The sequence below is a fragment of the Pongo pygmaeus genome, chromosome 10, assembly GCF_028885625.2.
Source record: "Pongo pygmaeus isolate AG05252 chromosome 10, NHGRI_mPonPyg2-v2.0_pri, whole genome shotgun sequence".
Taxonomy (NCBI): Eukaryota; Metazoa; Chordata; class Mammalia; order Primates; family Hominidae; genus Pongo; species Pongo pygmaeus.
This window is the reverse complement of record NC_072383.2, coordinates 102,165,849-102,185,042: the sequence shown is the minus strand read 5'-3', so window position 1 is coordinate 102,185,042 and position 19,194 is coordinate 102,165,849. Positions and strand designations below refer to the sequence as shown.

The window sequence follows — 19,194 nt, the reverse complement described above, 5'->3', positions numbered from 1 at the left end:
GGATGGCCCTTCTACCTAATGAGAAAGGTTAAGCAAGCTGTGGGATATCCACTTGGTGGAGATGCATGCATGAGGCCATTGCTAGCCTGTAAGGCACTTTGTTCAATTTAGAAACATTTGGCTCCAGCACGGTTTGTCTTTTTAAAGCAGCATTCCTGGTAATTAAGGTTTGTGTTTATTTGGAAAGTCAAAGTGTCCAAGCCAACTAGTCCCAGCTGAGGGCAATCCTAGACATGAGGGCAGTCTCGATCCTCCCCAGGCCTGATTTCTGTAATTGTGCACAAGGGCTGATGGGAGCATCAGGAAATGAGGATGGATGTGGACACACTCAATCTGAGTCAATGAAAGAGAATGAATCCTGGGTTTTTGATTCATTCTGTTTCTTATGGAATACCACAAAGAGACCCCCCTTTGCCCATCTTCCCATCAGGATGTTTTTCAAGTTTGTCTGCAGAAAGGAGGACAGAGTAGAGAGGAGACAGATACTGTAACAGGTTGAACTGTGTCCCCTTATTCCCAAATTCATTTGTTGAAGTCCTAACCTCCAGTACCTCAGAATTCAACCTTATTTGGAAATAGGGTTGTTATGATATAATTAGTTAAGATGAAGTCATACTGGAGTAGGGTGGGCCCTGAATCCAGTAAGACCAGAATCCTTATATTAATAAAAATGGGGCTTCGGGAGGCCGAGGCGAGCAGATCATGAGGCGAAGACATTGAGACCATCCTGCCAACACAGAGAAACCCCGTCTCTACTAAAAATACAAAAATTAGCTGGGTGTGGTGGCACACACCTGTAGTCCCAGTTACTTGGGAGGCTGAGAGGCAGGAGAATCGCTTGAACCCAGGAGGTGGAGGTTGTAGTGAGCCGAGATTGCACCACTGCACTCCAGCCTGGCAACACAGCGAGACTCTGTCTCAAAAAAAAAAAAAAAAAAAAAAAGCAGGGCAGAATTTGGAGACAGATACACCCACAGGGAGAACAGCATCTGAACACGAAGTCAGAGATCAGGGTGATGTGTCCACAAGCCAAGCAACACCAAGGATTTTTAGCAAAGCACCCGAAATTAGGAGAGAGGCATGGAACAGCTTCTTCAGAGCTCTCAGACAGAAACAACCCTGATGACACCTTGATCTCAGACCTCCAGCCTCTACAACTGTGAAACAATACATTTTGTTGTTCTATGCCACCTAGTTTGTGACACTTTGTATGGCAGCCCCAGAAAGCTAATACAGACACCAAGGCATTTTTTTTTTTCCTTTTCTCAAGTGCAATCTGCCAACTCAAGTGTGTCAAAAATGAATGCAATCATTTACTGAGTGCTTGGCAAGACATAAGACTGCAGTGAGCTTTTTCATAATTAAGACTCCTGGAGCCACATTTTAAAGCTAATTTTCTCCAGACCCATGAGCAGGCTCTGCTGTCAGAGAAATCAGAAAGATAAATAGGAAAGCAGCCCTCAGATGCTGTGGAACAACCAGACCATGGGACTTACCCTATGTGGCTTTTACAACATTTATCACTTTAGCGTTATACATAGGTTTGTCTGTCGCCTCGCACAAGATCGCATTTCTTCAAGTCTGGCTGAGGGTCCTGGCCACGGTAATCTCTTATCCTCACCACTGAGCTTAGTGGCTGAGTGGGTGTAGGCACTTGAGAAGTGTTGGATGAATGAGCAAATGAATAGATAAGGGAACATCTGTTTTATTTTGTCTGGCCAGCATCTGTTCTCTCTGTTTCTGGAAACTACATGCCGTTTGGCTCTGGGGACACCATCACTCCCCCTCCCCTAGTCCACATGATAAAATGTGGCTGATTCCTCCACCCTAGGGTGGGGTGCAGGGCCTTGGCCTGTGCTTATCACTGCGTCTTCCACCCTGGGCCTCCCCTGGCCTGATTTCTGTAATTGTGCACAAGGGCCGATGGGAGTGGTAGGAAATGAGGATGGGCGTGGATGCACTCAATCCAAGTCAATGAAAGAATGAATCCTGGGTTTTTGGAGGAAGTTACCAGAAAATGTACTTCATTCTGCTTAAGTGTTGCGATGGTATAAATTGGAAGTGGCCAGAGGTCATCCCTCACCCCAGGAACCTAGGAAGAAGCTGAGCCAAGAAACAGACCCTTTATGCTGCCTTCTGAGCCCTGAACCATATTGTACCGGCAGCTAGATCCATATATGGACTTTAGAGTCACGTGGGCCAAAACATTCCCTTTTCTTTTTAAACCAGCTTTTTTTTTTCTTCTTAAGAACTGAAGTAAATATATGTATGAGAAAATTTATCATTTAACCATTTAAAAATGTATAGTTAAGTGGCATTAAATACATTCACATTCGTGTACAACCATCATCACCATCTTTCTCCAAACCTGTTTTCGTCTTCCCAGACTGAAACTCCAGACCCGTTACACAATAACTCCTCGTTCCTCTCCCCACTCTAGCTCCTGGCAGCCACCATTCTCCTTTCTGTCTCTATGAACCTGACTATTCTAGGAACCTCAGAGCAGTGGAATCACACAGTATTTGTCCTTCTGTCTCTGGCTTATTTCACTTAGCAACACATCTTCAGGGTTCACCCATGTTGCAGCATGTGTCAGCATTTTCTTCCTTTTTAAGGCTGATTGCTATTCCATTGTATACATATACCACGTTTTGATTATCCATTAATCTGCCAATGGCCATTGGGTTGTGTTCATCTTTTGACTACTATGAATAATGCTGCTATGAATACGGGTGCTTAAATATCTGCTTGAGTCCCGCTTTTGATTCTTTTGGGTGTATACCCAGAAGTGGAACTGCTGGAGCATATGGTTATTCCATTTTTAATTTTTTTGGGGGAATTGCTGTGCTGTTTTCCATAGCAGCTGTACCATTTTACACTTCCACAAGTAATTGAGTTTTCTGTTATAACTGAAAGATTTCTCCCTGACACAGATTTTCTATCCCTGTCCCATTGCCAACAGTCACTCCCTGAGAAGCACCTTCTGTGGTCTATTGAAATAGTTTACCCCAGCCGTAAATAGACATATGTCAACGTTGAGGCTTTGCCTGGGTGTAGTGTGCTTCTATCTCCCACCAGTTTTCAAGAGAGGGAGGTGGGCTAGGGTGAGAACTTGCCATGCTGTTAGCTAAGCAGTTCCACTTTTTAACCCTTGCTCCTAATCATGTTGACCGCCCCCCACCCCCGCTTTTTTTTTTTTTTTTTGATACAGAATTTTGCTCTTGTTGCCCAGGCTGGAGTGCAATGGCACGATCTCGGTTCACCGCAACCTCCACCTCCCAGGTTCAAGCGATTCTCCTGCCTCAGCCTCCTGAGTAGCTGGGATTACAGGCATGCACCACAATGCCCTACTAATTTTTAGTAGACACGGGGTTTCTCCATGTTGGTCAGGCTGATCTCAAACTCCCAATCTCAGGTGATCCTCCTGCCTTGGCCTCCCAAAGTGCTGGGATTACAGGTGTAAGCCACAATGCCCGGCCCATGTTGACCACCTTTTAACCCCCTGTAGGGGTCTCTTTGGAAAGAGTTCTGTACAGATCACTAACTTTGGTAGTTATGAGCTCCCAGAGGAGCTCCAACACTTCTGTCTCTGCACAAGTGTCCAGCCCTGCACTGGCCCACAGGACCGATGTTCCATCACTCATTCCTAGCAGAATGGAGAAGTGAGTGGGAATGATGCCTAAAGCCACAGAGGGAGGCCCTAAAAACTTCTTGGATATTTTTAAATAGGGCAGATTGGCCGGGCATGGTAGCTTATGCCTGTAATCCCAGCACTTTGGGAGGCCGAGGCAGGTGGATCACCTGAGATCGGGAGTTTGAGACCAGCCTGACCAACATGGAGAAACCCTGTCTCTACTAAAAATACAAAAACAAAATTAGCCGGGCATGGTGGCGGGTGCCTGTAGTTCCAGCTACTCGGGAGGCTGAGGCAGGAGAATGGCATGAACCCAGGAGGCAGAGCTTGCAGTGAGCCGAGATCGTGCCACTGCACTCCAGCCTGGGTGACAGAGCGAGACTCCATCTCAAAAAATAAAATAGGGCAGATCTCCATTTGTCTGGGTAAATTCCTCCATGAAGGAAAGGGAAGGTAGGAGGTGGGCTTTAATATCTCATCAAGTTCCACTACAAGCTCTGGGTTTCTCTGATTATTAACTTGTGCACAGAAATGAGAGGTCTGAGAACCAAAAGGCTCGGGGTCAAGTGGGAGATATCATGGTGGGCAAGGTTAGGCTTTCCTCAAACAGAGACATCATCATGGGAAGAAATACATTTCTCAAAGAGCAGAAAATAATTTGTAGGTCTTTAAAAAAGTTCAGCCTAAAACATAAAAGTGAGAAACTGTATCAAGATTCAAAAGGTAAGGGGGTGGATTTCAAATCCCGGTTCCCATCTTCCATGTGTTCTGAGCTCCTTAGCCTTGTATTATAAACACACCCGTTGGTCCTACCTGTGGAAAGAGGTGGAAGCAGGTGGGGATGGATGGGGGAAGGGAGCCTTATCAGTCGCCTCTTTTTCCATTGCCACAATCCTAGTGTAGTTGGTAGCCCCTCCCCTGGAGCTGATTAATTTTAAGCAGTAGCCTTCTCTGCCTTGTCCTCCATTAAATGACAGTGAGTGAAAGTGATCAATACTCTGCAGAGCTATAGAAATATATGGTTGGTCCAGGGTGGTGACTAAGAAGGCAGCTCTGGAGTCAGACTGGGTGCAAATCTTGCACTATTATTTATTTTCTATGTGATTTATGCAAATAGCCTCTCATTGCCTCAATTTCCTTTTCTATAAGATGGGATAATAATACATCATAGGTTTGTTGTGGCAGTGAACCCATGTTCACTGCCACGAATGATTGAGAAAAGCTGCAGTAAGTTCTAGCCAAAGTACTTCTGTGTCCTGAGGGGAAAGAAAAGTCACTGCAGGATTCCTGCTTTCTCTTCGCTCTCATGACATCCAACCTACCTGCCCGGGACCCACATACAAACAGGTTGCGTTGTTGTGGCAGCCGCCTGCACTGGGCAGCAGGCAGTTGTTGATCTCCAAGCAGTCTCTCCCATTCCCCGTCCAGCCCTGCTGACACACACAGGTGTGGGTGCCCGTGCCAGTTTTGATGCATTCTGCCTGCAGGAGGAAAAGAAAAAGCAAAGCCTCTGAATCCTCAGTTCAGTCACATGATTACAAAAGTAAGAGAGAATTTCCAGACATACGTTCCAGAAACACATATTTGCATTGAGTGAGGTGGAAATGCTTAATTTACATTGAGATTCATGAAAAGATTAGGTCATTTAAAGAACAAAATTGCTTGGAACTGGCCAGCTCATGGCCACTGACATCACTGTGTTAGTTATTAAGCCAGGGACTGTTTATATTGTTTTGCAGGTGTAAACCATCACCTTGAGGAAAGTATTGTTATTATCTCTATTTTACAGCTAAGGAAACAGGTGTTGCCCAAGGTCATGCAGCTATAAAAAGGCATGAACCCAGGCCTGTATAATGTGGGAACCCAAACTCCACTATACCAGCTCCCGGGCCTCTCAGGAGAAGCCTCACCAGGAGGCTGGAGGACACAATGAGAGGGAGAGAGGGATACAAGATACAATGTTGAGCTGAGGCTGAGGGGGATGGCGTTGGGATGGGGCTCGTTCAAAGGGAATCAAAGGAAGCTGTAGGCTGGGGTCAGGTGGTTTCATCTAGATTTTATCCTCAGAGCCAGAGGAAATTACTGAAGGGGCTTAAACCTGGGAAAAACAGGATCTGATTCACTTCAAGCCACTCTGGCTGTGAGTGGACAATGCACTATGGGTAGATAGGAGGAAGCAAAGAAACCAGTTACTAAACCATAGGTAAGGAATGAAGGTGACTAGGGTCAGGTGGGGGTGGCGATCATTGAAGGGAATTAGTGAAAGCAATGGTAGGTTCTGGATACATCCCTACCAACAACAGAACTTAGTCACTTGACTTTCCCAGATCCCAGTTTCCTAATGAGTAAAATGATCACTTGAGCTCAGGAGTTCGAGGCTGCAGTGAGCTATGATTGCACCACTGTGCTCCAGCCTGGGTAACAGAGTGAGACCCTGTGTCAAAATAAAATAAAAATTCAAGGTTTAAACACAAATGCTTCATGCATATGAAAAGTGATCAGACACTGACTTGTGGAATGTCTTTTCTCAGGATTTCCTAAAAAACCCAAACAATCAACTGAAAAAAGCCAACAAGAAACCAGGCAGGGCCGGGTGCGGTGGCTTATGCCTGTAATCCCAGCACTTTGGGAGGCCGAGGTGGGCAGATCACGAGGTCAGGAGTTTGAGACCAGCCTGACCAACATGGTGAAACCCTGTCTCTACTAAAAATACAAAAATTAGCCAGGGGTGGTGGCATGCGCCTGTAATCCCAGCTACTCGGGAGGCTGAGGCAGAAGAATCGCTTGAACCTGGGAGGCGGATGTTGCAGTGAGCCAAGACTGTGCCATTGCACTCCAGCCTGGGCAACAGAGCGAGACTCCCTCTCAAAAAAAAAAAAAAAAAAAGAAACCAGGCAGGGTGGAAATGAAGACCAGTACTCACATTGCGGCTACAGCCTCCTGGAGTTAGTCCTGTGCAAGGGTCCATCTCAGAACACACAGTTCCATCTCCTTCATATCCTGCTTTGCAAATACAACTGCAAAGGAGAGTGTGCAAAATCAGCCCCAGAATAAGCACCAACCACCCAGAAGAGAGCCAGCCAGCTAGAGACGAGCCAGTTCCTGGCCAAATGGCTCCATTGTTTGCTCCTGTGGAGGAAGCCAGCACTCAAATGTGGTTGGGGTACTTCTGGGATCTGCAATCAGATACACCTGGGTGGAAATGACGCCCGCCCACTTCTTAGCAGTTGTGTGACACTGCACGAGTCCCTTAACAACTGAGAGATCTTATTTCTCATGAGGAAAATGGGCCTAATACCTCCCATATAAGGCTGAAGGTTAAATGAGCTAATGCACACTGAGCATTTAGCAGAGCACTTGCAGATCATAAATCTTAACACCTGACAGTGTCTCCACTCTTATTTTACCAGAACCTGCCTTTTTATAACTCTTCCTGCTCAATACTAATTATTACCTCTGGTTCAGCAAAGAAGAGCTCTACTCTGTCTTCTAAGCAACAGCTCTTAAAATATTTGAAAATGACAATCGGGTGAGACTTATCCTCTCCCCTTCTCTGGCCCCTCAGAGGTTTTTTTCCCCCAACACCACATTATCAAGTGCCTCTTCTGTGAGCTGACTTGGTTTCTTGACCCATTACCTTTCCAGATGCTCCTCTCAAAATGTTCTGTGATGATACTTTTACTATTAAAGGTGGCCCATTCATTCATCTATTCAACCAATATTTATTGAGTGCTCTATGATAGATGCTGGGGACTTTGTACCCCCAGGTCCTACTGCAAATTCAGTCATACGTGCCTTACAAAAATTAAAAAAAATATATTTCATGTATCAAGCTTCCTACAGGAACAAAATACATTATCTAGTGTCCAAATGAAGAAATAGGCTGATCTGTTCCAATAATGTTTGATTATATATAATCAAACTTTTTTTTGATTATATATAAAGGCAATATAGTTCATACAGACCCATGCCGACAGTCCTCTGGATGATTTCATAGGTTTCAGGGGTAATTTTTATTACATGTGGTTTTGCCTTATGCACTGATATAGATCCTAACTCCTTAGGAAAAGGCATTTCTATTGTACAACCGTGGAAAAGAGACAGTCTCTTGTCTCAAATAGCCTATAGTCTAGTGGGAGAGGCAGACCAAAACAAATAACTATGTAAATAAAAATTAAGAAAAGCAGTGCAAGAAGAGGACCAAGAATTCCAGACATCTTCTGCATTTCCCAGGATATTTTAGGTGGTTACTGCCTTGGAGCTAGGTATTTCCAGAGAGGTAAATTTCCTCTGGCATTTTCCCCCTCAAACCCACTGCAGAATGCTAGACAGTGTTAAGGAAACAAATTGCAACCTATTGATTAAAGACCCAATTTCCTGCAAGATGCCTTTAACAGGCAAACAATTATTAACAGCCTTAAAAAGTAAAGGTGTCTTCAAAGGTTGGAAAGTTGGTGGACAAATCTTCATTTCTTTCACATATGTGGTGATAATAATTATCGTTTCCATGATGGAACGTCTTTGATGTGCTAGCCCCGGTGCTAGGTGATTTTGCATTCAGTTCTGCTAATCGCCACAATTGCCCTGCTTGGTAGGTATCATCATCCTCATTGTACTGTTGAGGAAAGTGAGGTTCAGAGAGGTTAAGTAACTTGCCCACAGTCACACAGCTGGTAAGCTTCAAAGCAGGGAGTGCTGCAATTGAAACCCAGCTCAGACTGAGGTTCTTTTCACAAACGCCACACTGTCAGCTGGAGATAACAGGCATCAGTTCAGAGTTTAGATATGGGTTGGCTCCGTCTACAGGTAACACAGTGACTCAGCGTCATTAAGAGCCATCCCCTTACAGACCTACCTGGCTGTCCCATTGCTGTATTCACAGGTGGCGTGGATGTGACAGAACTGCACGTAGGGCCCACAGGCTGAGGTCTGCTTGTCACAGAGTCTCCCGGCAGAGCCGTCTCTGCATGTGCCAGGGAGGCAGGCCCCATCGCTGTCTATCCTGTTATTGCATGTTCCGTGAACGCACAGGCATTCTGAAAGAGGAGGAGGAGAGACATCCGTCCAGGCCTTGGGGACAAGCCAAGCACTGAGGCAGAGCACCCTGGAGGACAGGGACCACCTCCTCTCACCCCCCACTCACTCTTGTCAAAGCAGAATCGGGGCTGAGCCGGGCGAAGACTCAGGCTGCTATTTCTTGGAGTCTCAAGTGTTCTCAGAGTGCCTGGGATAGCTCTGGAGAGCTTGCTTGTCCCACCCAGGAGGGGAAGAACTTGGTCTCAGAACTCCTTTAAGGCTGAGCATGGTGGCTCATGCCTGTAATCCCAGCACACCGGGAGGCTGACGTGGGAAGATTGCTTGAGCCCAGGAGTTTGAGACCAGCCTGGGCAACATGGTGAAACCCTGTCTCTACAAAAAACACAAAAATTAGCTGGGCATGATGGTGTGTGCTTGTGGTCCCAGTTACTGGAGAGGCCGAGAGGTGAGAGGATCACTTGAGCCCAGGAGGTTGAAGCTGTAGTGAGCTATGACTGCACCTCTGTACTCCAGCCTGGTCAACAGAGTGAGACCCTGTCTCCAAAACAAAACAAAACAAGAACTCCTTTTTATCTATATGTGTGTAGGGTGTGGGGAAGAGGACGTGACACTTTGAAAGAGGCAAAGGAACTCCATTTTCAACTACTTCCTGGTTGGAGAGTTTAGCCTGGAAATTTCTCACCTTTCATGAAGATATTCTGGAATAAATAGAAGTGATCTCCCATGCTGGCAGGGCTCCTGATGAGTAGCTAATGTGTTTGTTTTTCACTCTATCACAGCAAACCAATGATAACCAATAGGCGATATTTGGGCACTGACTTCATTCATGGCACTGGGTCAGCCTTCCACATGCACCATCTCATTAATAGTCACCAGGCCCAGAAGGTAGGTACTTTTATAACCTCCATTTTTCAGATGAGGAAGCTGAGGCCCAGAGAGAGGAAGCAAGTTGCCCAACTTGCTGCTGAATTCCCAGGCAGAAACTTAAACCAGGATTCAAAGTCCATTTCTGATCGTGACTGTGTAAACACTGTAGATCATGATATGAACTGGCATTTCCATATCACTGTTATCATTTTAAACCTTAGCTGCTGAATTTGCTTTCAATTGTAGGTATTTAAGAATTGTAACACGGGCCACCTCATCAGACTCAGGTTCCTATGCATGTGAAAGTAGAAAGAAGGACATGGAGATTTTCAAAGGCACCTGGCAAGGATTGGGGGGGCTTGGAAAATGATCAGAAATAAAGGAATCTGGAGTTTCGCCCCAGAAGGGACTCATGGGAGAGGAATTCGTGTGGGTGCTTGGAGCCATCCTCCAGGAAAGAGAACAACACAAGTGAGCGGGGCTGGAAAATCACAGCCAGACTTAAAGCAAAAAAGAATTGTTATACAATTTTAGGGAAGTCAGCATTTAATTTGCAAGGTACGAGACCCCTGTATGAGACTGTGCACAGCCGTAGCCCTGGAATGAGAGGTGTGACAGCTGGAAGCCCACCGTCCCATCCCAGCCTTGGTGTCCTGCCCGGCTGGCCTCAGACAAATGCCAACATTGTCAGGCCTTGGGACAAACCCTGATTTTTTTCTTCCTCTAATATGGAAATCTAATTTGGCAAAAAGAACATTGGAAAGGGTTCAGCAGCCTTGACCCTGATGTGCTCTGCTTTCCCATCCATCCTGAGAGTTATTTGTGAAGATCAAATAAGGCAGGAGAGCGGAAGAGTTGTGTTTCATAGGAAATGTGTGGAGTTAGTAGCGACAGTAAGAGGAGCAGCTTTGCTTATTGATGACTTGCTCAGTGCAAGCTCTGTGCCAAAAGCCCGAAATTATGGTCTAATTTAATCCTGTCAGCAACCTATAATGTAGGTGCCACTATTATCTTCATTTTATAGGTGAAGAAATAGTCATTTTCTGAGATCAGACGGTTGGTAGGCTGGAGTGTGGGGACTTCAGGTTGGTCTGACTCCACAAAGAGCTGTTAGCTTAGAAATATATGTAAAAAATATACATATGTTTATTTAAATATACACAGGATGTTATTTTAAAGAACAGAATGAGGGAATGCATTTTCTGAGGTTGCATAACTTTATTTTTTTAAATGCCTATTGTGGTGGAACTTTCTACATGTTCTACAAGCTTCTTGATATTTATGTCACTGTACTTAGACTAACAGCAACAACAATAGATAAAAATAGTGAGGTAATAATATTTGTGGCACATGTTTTGTACTAGGTATGGTTCCAAGGCAAGCGGTTTCCATTTGTAAGTTGTACTAACTTTAAAAGACACTTGCTATTTTCATCATCCCCATTTTACAGATGAAGAAACTGAGGCCTAGAGAAGTATAGTAACTTGCCCAAGGCCACAGGCCTTGCAAATAAAAGGAGCTGATGGAAGAGGTCTGCCTGAAAGGTAGGGAGTGAATCTGATTTTTTTTTTTTTGAGACGGAATCTCACTGTCACCCAGGCTGGAGTGCAGTGGCTCAATCTCGGCTCACTGAAACCTCTGCCTCCTGAGTTCAACCGTTCTCCTACCTCAGCCTCCAGAGTAGCTAGGATTACAGGCACCCACCACCACACCCTGCTAATTTTTGTATTTTTAGTAGAGATGGGGTTTTGCTATGTTGGTCAGGCTGGTCTCAAACTCCTGACCTCAAGTGATCCACCCACCTCAGCCTCCCAAAGTGCTGGGACTACAGGTGTGAGCCACTGTGTCTGGCCTGAATCTGTTTCTTGATATAGAGCCCACTATCACTTCAAGAATGTGGAGAAACCTTTGGAGAGTGGTCTTCAAAGTGCTTCCCAGACCAGCAGTGTTGATGCCCCCTGGGAACTTGTTAGAAATGCAAATTCTGAAGACCCACTGGGGCCTACTGAATCAGAAACTCTGCAGGTGGGGCTCAGGGATCAGCCTTCTGACACATGCTCCAGTTTGAGAACCAAAGCTTAATGAATGCTCTGTGATGATGGCATAACCCAAGCAAAGGGGTCCTGAGACACCAGCCCTGCACCAATACCCTGCTGCAGTGCAAGAGGGAACCTTGCTTAGGAGTGGAAGGAAGCTCTGGAAGTGCCACTTACTTTTGTTACACCGAGGTCCATATTTATTGGGATCAGAGCAGAACTGACAGTGGGAGCCTTGGAAGCCCTCCTCGCAAATGCACGTCCCGTTGCCGCCGAGGCTATCTGCACACTGGGGGCAAAGGCAGGGCCCGTGGCCCATTAGGATACATAGTTCTCCGGTGTTTTCATTTCATGGCCTGACTTCTTTGAATTCAGATTAAATCCCACTTGACATGACCCTCTGGGACTCCTCGTGGAAAGTGGAGTCATGTGGTATCAGGGAGGAGGCTAAAGCAGTGCCCAGCTTGGGAATCCCAAGCCAGGATTTAGAACTTTAAGGGAAGTCACTCAAGGGGGCATCACAATGCTGAACTGGGAACCTTTCAACAATGCTTAAGGGATAAGTGATAAGACAGGGGCCTCCAGAATGAGTGACTAGCCTCTCTTTACAGTCTCACCTGCTCAGCTCTGTGACTCCAAACTGCAGTGTTTTCTCTCTTCAGTGGTAAACATATTTGCCTCCCACCTCTCTAGCCTTGGCAAGGTCATATGTGTGCTGATTGACATCAGCGTTGGGTGTGGGCCCTTTCTAACCCCTCGCCGCAGTCATTAGTACTGGCCTCTCCCTATTCTCCTTGTCCGCATGGTGTCCCCACTCATGGCTGTACTTTCCCCTCGAAAAAGCCATGTTTTAGAGGCGGGTTTATTAAATGCACAGATCTATAATTTCCCTGTATGAACCACAGCTACTTTTGCCTCCAAGCTAGATGAGTTAATTTTCGGCTGTTACATTTCACTAGGTTTTGCTCATAGGTTCAAAAAAGCAATCAGGAGGCAGAGCTGTTTTTTAACTATCATAAAATCTTAGTTCTGGAAGGAGTCTTGAAGATCAGTGCAGGTCAACCCTGATATCTCCCACAGGAGGAATGTGAGGCCCAGAGATCTTTGTTGAGTTACCCAAGGTCCTGCAGTCCGCAATAGAGAAGCAGACTAGAGGCAACGTTACTGGAATCTCTCTCTCCCATCCCCCATCCCAGACCCAGATTCCTTCTACTGCAGACATCTGCTGTTCTTTTAGTAAGGGGTCATTTCTTTTGCTTCCTGGGAAGAGTAGCTGGCATTGTATCATATTTTGGTTTAGAAGTTTTAAAAATTATTGTTCGATTTGACTTATGGAAGGCCAGTCTTCAGTATTCACCTGTCCATTTCCCGAGCATGGATTTGAGAAGCCTCCTGGACACTGGTTGCAGTCGGGTCCATAGAAGCCTTTGCAGCACTTTGGAATCTGAAAAACAAAATGCGTGTTGCCCTTTGAAACCTCAAGCAGAGCACCAGTTCCTCAAAGGGGATGCATTTTAATTTCCATTATTATACTAAGCCATATTCGCCTCTCCTTATGAGGTTGCCCTTTTCTTTGGCAGTTGATGGCATGGCTAGTCCTCAGTCATCTGGTCATCACAACTCTACTGAGCCCCTCCCCTGGGTGCTGGACTGGCTCTAACACTGTGCGAATGGACAGAAGGAGGCTCATGCTTGTGGTGCCAACGTTCTAAGTTGGGGAAGAGTCAATGTATGAATTTTAAAAATAGTAAAACAAGATCATTTCAGAGAACAGTGAGTGCTGGGAAAACAGTATTATCATCCAGTGGTGGCAGGTAGGGTCAGAAGTCAGGTGAGTACTAGGGAGGCCACTGTAGATTGGTGGTGACAGGGCTGGTTAATGGAGACACTGAAGATGAGTTAGCCTCAGGGAAATCTGAAAGAGCATTCGGAGGGAGGGAATGGCAAGTGCATTCTCTGAGGTAGGAATGGGGGTGAGAGGCAGGTCAGAACCACAGGCAGAGGGTGGGCCACGTGGGGAAGTGTCAAGAGAGTGCGATCTATGTTAAGAGGGTAGGAAACCAGTGGGCCACGTGGGGAAGTGTCGAGAGTGTGATCTATGTTAAGAGGGTAGGAAACCAGTGGGCCACGTGGGGAAGTGTCGAGAGTGTGATCTATGTTAAGAGGGTAGGAAACCAGTGGGCCATGTGGGGAAGTGTCGAGAGTGTGATCTATGTTAAGAGGGTAGGAAACCATGGGAGGCTGTGATTCAGGGAAGGGGAGAGTCTGGTCACCATATGAAGAATCTACCTTTGATTCCTCTGCAGGAAGACAACACCAAGCATGGGCCACCTGTGACCACATGGACCCTAGGACCCAAGAGCATGGCCCTGGAGCTGCCTGGCCCTACTGGCCTAGACTGGGCCTTGGCCACGCACTCCTCACCTTCACAGTGGCATTGCAGTACCGGGCACAGCCGCTCTTCAGGCTCCCAAACCTGCCACTGTAGACACATCTGTGTGTGAAGAGTGCCTGGAGAAAGCCAAGGAGGGAAAGCGTGTCAGTCAGCATGTTTAGGTCCTCCAGGCACTGCACACCCTCTGCAGACACTTGCCATTGTACTTCCATTTCACCACTGACGTCAGGAGAGAGTGCTGGACCACACCAGCAGACCTGGGTCTACATCAGAGCTTGGGCACCCTTTTTTAGGCCTGTTCCCTTGTTGGTGGAATACAGGCCAGAGTTTGCATCATCCATGGCTCACAGGTCTTTATTCCCTCTTTCATGCCACAGCAGATGTCTCTAAGCAGAAAATATTTTCTGTTCATTCTGGATGCGGTCTAGTCTCCCCTTCTGATCTACAGCCATCCCTAAGATCTCTTTTAGAGACATTTTGGAGCCCCCAAAGGGTCTATCTGTACTTCATTGAAAGGTTTGCCAAACAAAATTGTGATAATCTGAGTTTTTCTCTTAGGAGTGGGGCAGATTTATATGCATCCTTCCATTCTCTAATCAAAAATGCCCACTCATAGTTATCTAGAACTGATGTTTACTGAGAACTGTTTATGGGCCAGACACATTGCACAGATGAGTTCATCAATCTTCAATTCTATGTGGCTGTTTTTCATGCCATTTTTTATAAATAAGGAAACTGAGGCCCAGACAGGTGAAATCATTTTTTCCAAGAAACACTGATAGTAAGTATAAGGTCTAGAGAATGGGTCTTATCAGGTACAGACTTTAGGATCACAGTCATGTAGCCTCTGTGGGCCTCAGCTGCCTAATCTATAAAATATCAAGAAAATATTGATGAGACAATAATGCTGGTTTCAAGTTTTGTCATAAGACTTTAGTCTCTGGTTCAAATTTTGTTTTAGATAATTGTTGATGTCAAGCTTACCCCTTCATCTTGGGCTCTTGCTCAAGAAGAGAGCAATGAGACTTTCCTAGGGTATAAAATCCTAAAATATTAGCTATATAAGGAATTCTGAGGTCACTGAGGAAGGAGCACTACAGTCCTTTTGTCGAGGATCTCAGGATAATTAACCAGGTGGGGGTCACGGGATTCCTGGGAGGGGTAATTTGAGGGCTTCTTTTGGCTCCTACCCATGTGTCTAATTTACCTTTATTTTCCCTCTTCCTTCTCTTTCTCTGGGCTGAGACAATCTAGAATGGTGATTAAACATGCAGAACAAATCATGGTTCTGCCACATCAGCTGTGTGACCTTGTACAAGGTAGGTTATGTTTCCTTGCCTTAGTGCCCCAATCATACATTGGTTATGGTGATAATATACCCACCTCGTGGGGCTGCTGCATAAAGCATTTAGAACAATGTCTGGCACACAGCAATCACTGTGACACCAGCCAACACAATTTCCTCTTCTCCTCCCTCTCACATTCCCTGGTTGACAGCATCCTGAAGGACTCAGGGGTAATGGCTTCGTTAAGCAAAATAAATATCTGAACACCTGCACCTGTTTAATTTTAATGTTTTGCTTTACTAAATACTTCACAATAGAATCACATTAAAGAGCTCATAACCTTCCCTAGTGATCTATTCTAGTGTTTAATGCCACTTCTCATTGGTAAGTTCTTTCTTAGGATAAACTTATAGGCAAAAATTTCTATCATCATTTTTGCCTTAGAACACTTGCTTTTTACCACCAATAGAGTCCTTGGCATATGAATGATAGATTGTTGCGCAACTATCTGTTTTCCTTTTTAGATGGAGCTTCTCAGATAAAAGCAAAATGAAATGATTTCTTATTCATCCTCATGCCTCTGGAAGCAAGCACTATGTCTGATATATGATCAGTCCTCAATAAATGTGTACAGAATTCAATTAAACCTGGAAGCTTTTGACAGTCCCAGTATTATTTTCTTGTTATTTCTTGTATGTCTCTGCAGAAGAGTGCTTGGGAAGAACAAATATTAGGACTTGTTTACAGACGGTTCTGCACAATATGCCAGTACCACCCAAAAGTGGACATCTATAATATTACAGTCCTAAAAGGGAAAAAGTAGATGGGAACTGAGTGCCTTCTTGATTTAGATATTGTGCTTGGGGTTTTATCTACGTGAATCTTTTTGTTATTATCATTTACAGATGAAGAAAGATTAAAAAGGTTTAAATGACTTCTCTAGGGTCAATGAACAAGGATTCAAACACAGGTCTGTGGGATCGCTTTCTACCATCCCCCACATAGTAGGCTAAGAGCCCATCTTATATTACCCCAGTTGCAATTAATATCTTCTAAAGAAGGAAGGTAGATAGGTTGAGAAACCACACCAGTGGGGCTGCTTGGGTGATCTGTGCTTTCATGAAGCTGTCACACTCACTGTGGGCTCAGAGTTAGCAGGACATCTACTCCAGTACACCAGAGAACAGCTCACACAAGTGCCCTGGAGAGGGAGACAGGAGGTCAGTGCAGGTGTCCCTATGAGAGGGAGCAGTGGCGACGGTCCTGTGGCTGGTTTCATGTTTCCCTCCCTGTGAAGGAAACCCCACAGAGCCATGATCCTGGCCTCTCTACCCACCCCCTCCCCACATCGACTTGACCGTAGAGAGGAGTGAAGTCAGTGCTGGGGGTGGGGGCTGGTGGGAAGAGTTTAGGAGAGAAAACTGAGCCTGCTCAGAGCAGCCCCCTTTTTTACTTCTTTCAGAGCCAGCCTGTCCATGGCCTCCCAGCTTCTGGTCAATTCTCTGCATGCAGGGAGGCACCTGCCCCTGAGGGGACATTGCAGTTATTCACCTGTGCTAGGGATGAAGTATTAGCTTTGGTTACAGACTTAAGGCCATGTCCTCCAATTAGCTTAGCAGCAATATAGCCGAACACTGAATCTCTGCCTTTCAGTCTCCTGGATTCTCCTCTACCGGTTCAGGGTGACGGAATTGGGTGTGTGCCTCCAATTTCTCCAGATCCTCTCTGACCTTCTCCATCTGGCTCTGTGCCCAGAAGGATGTTCTCAAGCTCCCTTGACAGCTTCTGATTGGTGTTGGCCAATGTAAGTCACTAGCAGGATTTTGGTGGGTAGGAGGACAACAAGGTCAAGGATTTCATCCCTGCTCCCTCCCTGCTTTGGTACCATCCCTACAGTTCCTGATGGGAGTCACCTCTTCCACGCTTCCTGCTCTCACTGGGTTCAGGTAACTCTATGTCCTGTCCCTGGGCTCTTTGGTCCCTAGTTGCAATGGTTTCCTGCTTCTCCCTCAAAGCTCCAGCAAAACTTATTTGTTTCCCTAGCCCTGTCCACACCTCTGCAGTAGCTCCTTCATCAGAATCTCTTCGTTTGGATCATCTCAGATGGATTCTGTTTCTTGCAGGGACCATAACTAGTACAGAGTGTTGTTATTAAACCTCTAAAATCCAAACATACATAGCCAAAGGCAGCTATGGATTCAGCCTAGTAAACACTGAGACTTCCAGAGGGTACCAGCTGCTTCTACTCTTTGCTAGTCCTAAATACTTTCCAGAGAATGCATTTGGACTTTTGACGAACCCACTCAAAAACCATTTTAAACCACGTAGAGCAAATAGATTCAATTTTAAACCTAGAGAAAAGAGTAAAGAAAGAGTTCATTCTAAGGCAGCTATTAGGAAGTTCTTTTCCTTATGTAACCAAAATTCTTTGGGTTGTAGCTCAAACCCACATCTTGATTCTGTTCTTCAGGGAAATGGAGAATAAGCTTTTGAATTATCTGAAATCGAACAGGTGATGCACCTGCCCAATCCTTGTTTCCAAAGAATGAACCAAACATAAATTACTACTGGGGACTGGCTAGGAAAGTGACCATGTTTCTGCCTCTCTTAAAAAGGGGTTCTCAGCATGGAATCAAATTCTCCAGATGGCGTCTGACTGGCACAGAGGATCAGCTCCGTCCTCTATGGCCTAAATCATATCAGAGTCATTACATCAATTAAAATATCTAGAATTAAAAGAATCAGCCACAATCCTGTGCCAGGTGCTTGGCCAGCTATTCCCAGCCTTCATAACAAGAAGAGGAATCAGTAAAACAAAACAATAAATAAATAAAATGAGACCATTTTTTCTTGTTTAGTGCTCATGTTCCAAGGATATTGTGAGAGCAATCACTAATGTATTATTGAAGCATCCTGAAAAGAAAGACCCAGACCTATTATTGTTAAAACTTGGGGTTATGTTTTCCATGGGAACTGAAATAGTGCATGTACAGCAGTATTGGAATTTCAGGTGCTTTGATTAAAACTGGCTAAACCAGCTGGGCGCGGTGGCTCACGCCTGTAATCCCAGCACTTTGGGAGGTCGAGGCGGGCGGATCACGAGGTCAGGAGATCAAGACCATCCTGGCAAACACAGTGAAACCCCATCTCTACTAAAAATACAAAAAAATTATCTGGGCTTGGTGGCAGGCACCTGTAGTCCCAGCTACTCGGGAGGCTGAGGCAGGAGAATGGCATGAACCCGGGAGGCGGAGCTTGCAGTGAGTGAGCAGAGATTCCGCCACTGCACTCCAGCCTGGGCAACACAGCGAGACTCCATCTCAAACAAAACAAAACAAAACAAACAAACAACAAAACAAAACAAAACAAAACAAAAAAAACCTGGCTGAGCCAAAAAGTTGCTATGGAAATAGGAAAGGCTAGAGGGTACAGAAGCTCATAGGGAAACAGAAAGTTTGGTTTTTTGAAAAGTACTGCAGAAAGATGGTTGATTGGCTAGGCCAGAGCAGGTACCTGAGAAGAAATTCTATTTTAAGTCCCTCTTAGAGTAAAGCTGTGAGCCTGGAGCAAGGTGGTCCCAGATGACAGGGACAGGGGAAGGAAGAGGCAGGAGACTGATCCTAAATCCCAGGGGTTGGGTTGGAAAACCCTGATTGGATCCCAGAGCTCTGGTATAGTGGGTAAATAATATCTCTCCAAAAACTTGTGTCCCCTGGAACCTCAGAATGTGATCTTGTTGGGAAATAAGGTCTTTGCAGATGTAATTAGTTAAGCTAATATGAGGTCCTGCTGAATTAGGGTGGGCCCTAAATATAATGATCGATGTCCTTATAAAAAGAAGAGAGGTGGGTGGGACACAGCAGCTCAGGCCTGTAATCCCAGCACTTTGGGAGGCCGAGGTGAGAGGATCACTCAAGCCCAGGAGTTTGAGACCTGCTT

At 45.5% G+C, this 19,194-nt stretch overlaps 1 protein-coding gene and 1 long non-coding RNA gene across 2 annotated transcripts in view; one reads left to right on the top strand and one right to left on the bottom strand.

The window, feature by feature from the left end:
* STAB2 (stabilin 2) overlaps positions 1-19,194 on the bottom strand; it is a 182,662-nt gene that overhangs the window by 88,344 nt on the left and 75,124 nt on the right. The window contains exons 19-25 of the mRNA XM_054443474.1: positions 16,394-16,456; positions 13,999-14,085; positions 12,932-13,018; positions 11,752-11,863; positions 8,490-8,670; positions 6,558-6,651; positions 4,957-5,115 (exon numbers count right to left, since the gene is read on the bottom strand). Coding sequence (XP_054299449.1) covers positions 4,957-5,115; positions 6,558-6,651; positions 8,490-8,670; positions 11,752-11,863; positions 12,932-13,018; positions 13,999-14,085; positions 16,394-16,456 — 783 coding nt within the window. The remainder of the gene's footprint in view (positions 1-4,956; positions 5,116-6,557; positions 6,652-8,489; positions 8,671-11,751; positions 11,864-12,931; positions 13,019-13,998; positions 14,086-16,393; positions 16,457-19,194) is intronic.
* On the top strand, positions 12,149-15,921 carry LOC134737614 (uncharacterized). The gene is made up of 5 exons (XR_010122684.1): positions 12,149-12,238; positions 13,155-13,347; positions 13,881-15,103; positions 15,224-15,288; positions 15,780-15,921. It is a non-coding gene; the product is annotated as an uncharacterized LOC134737614 (long non-coding RNA).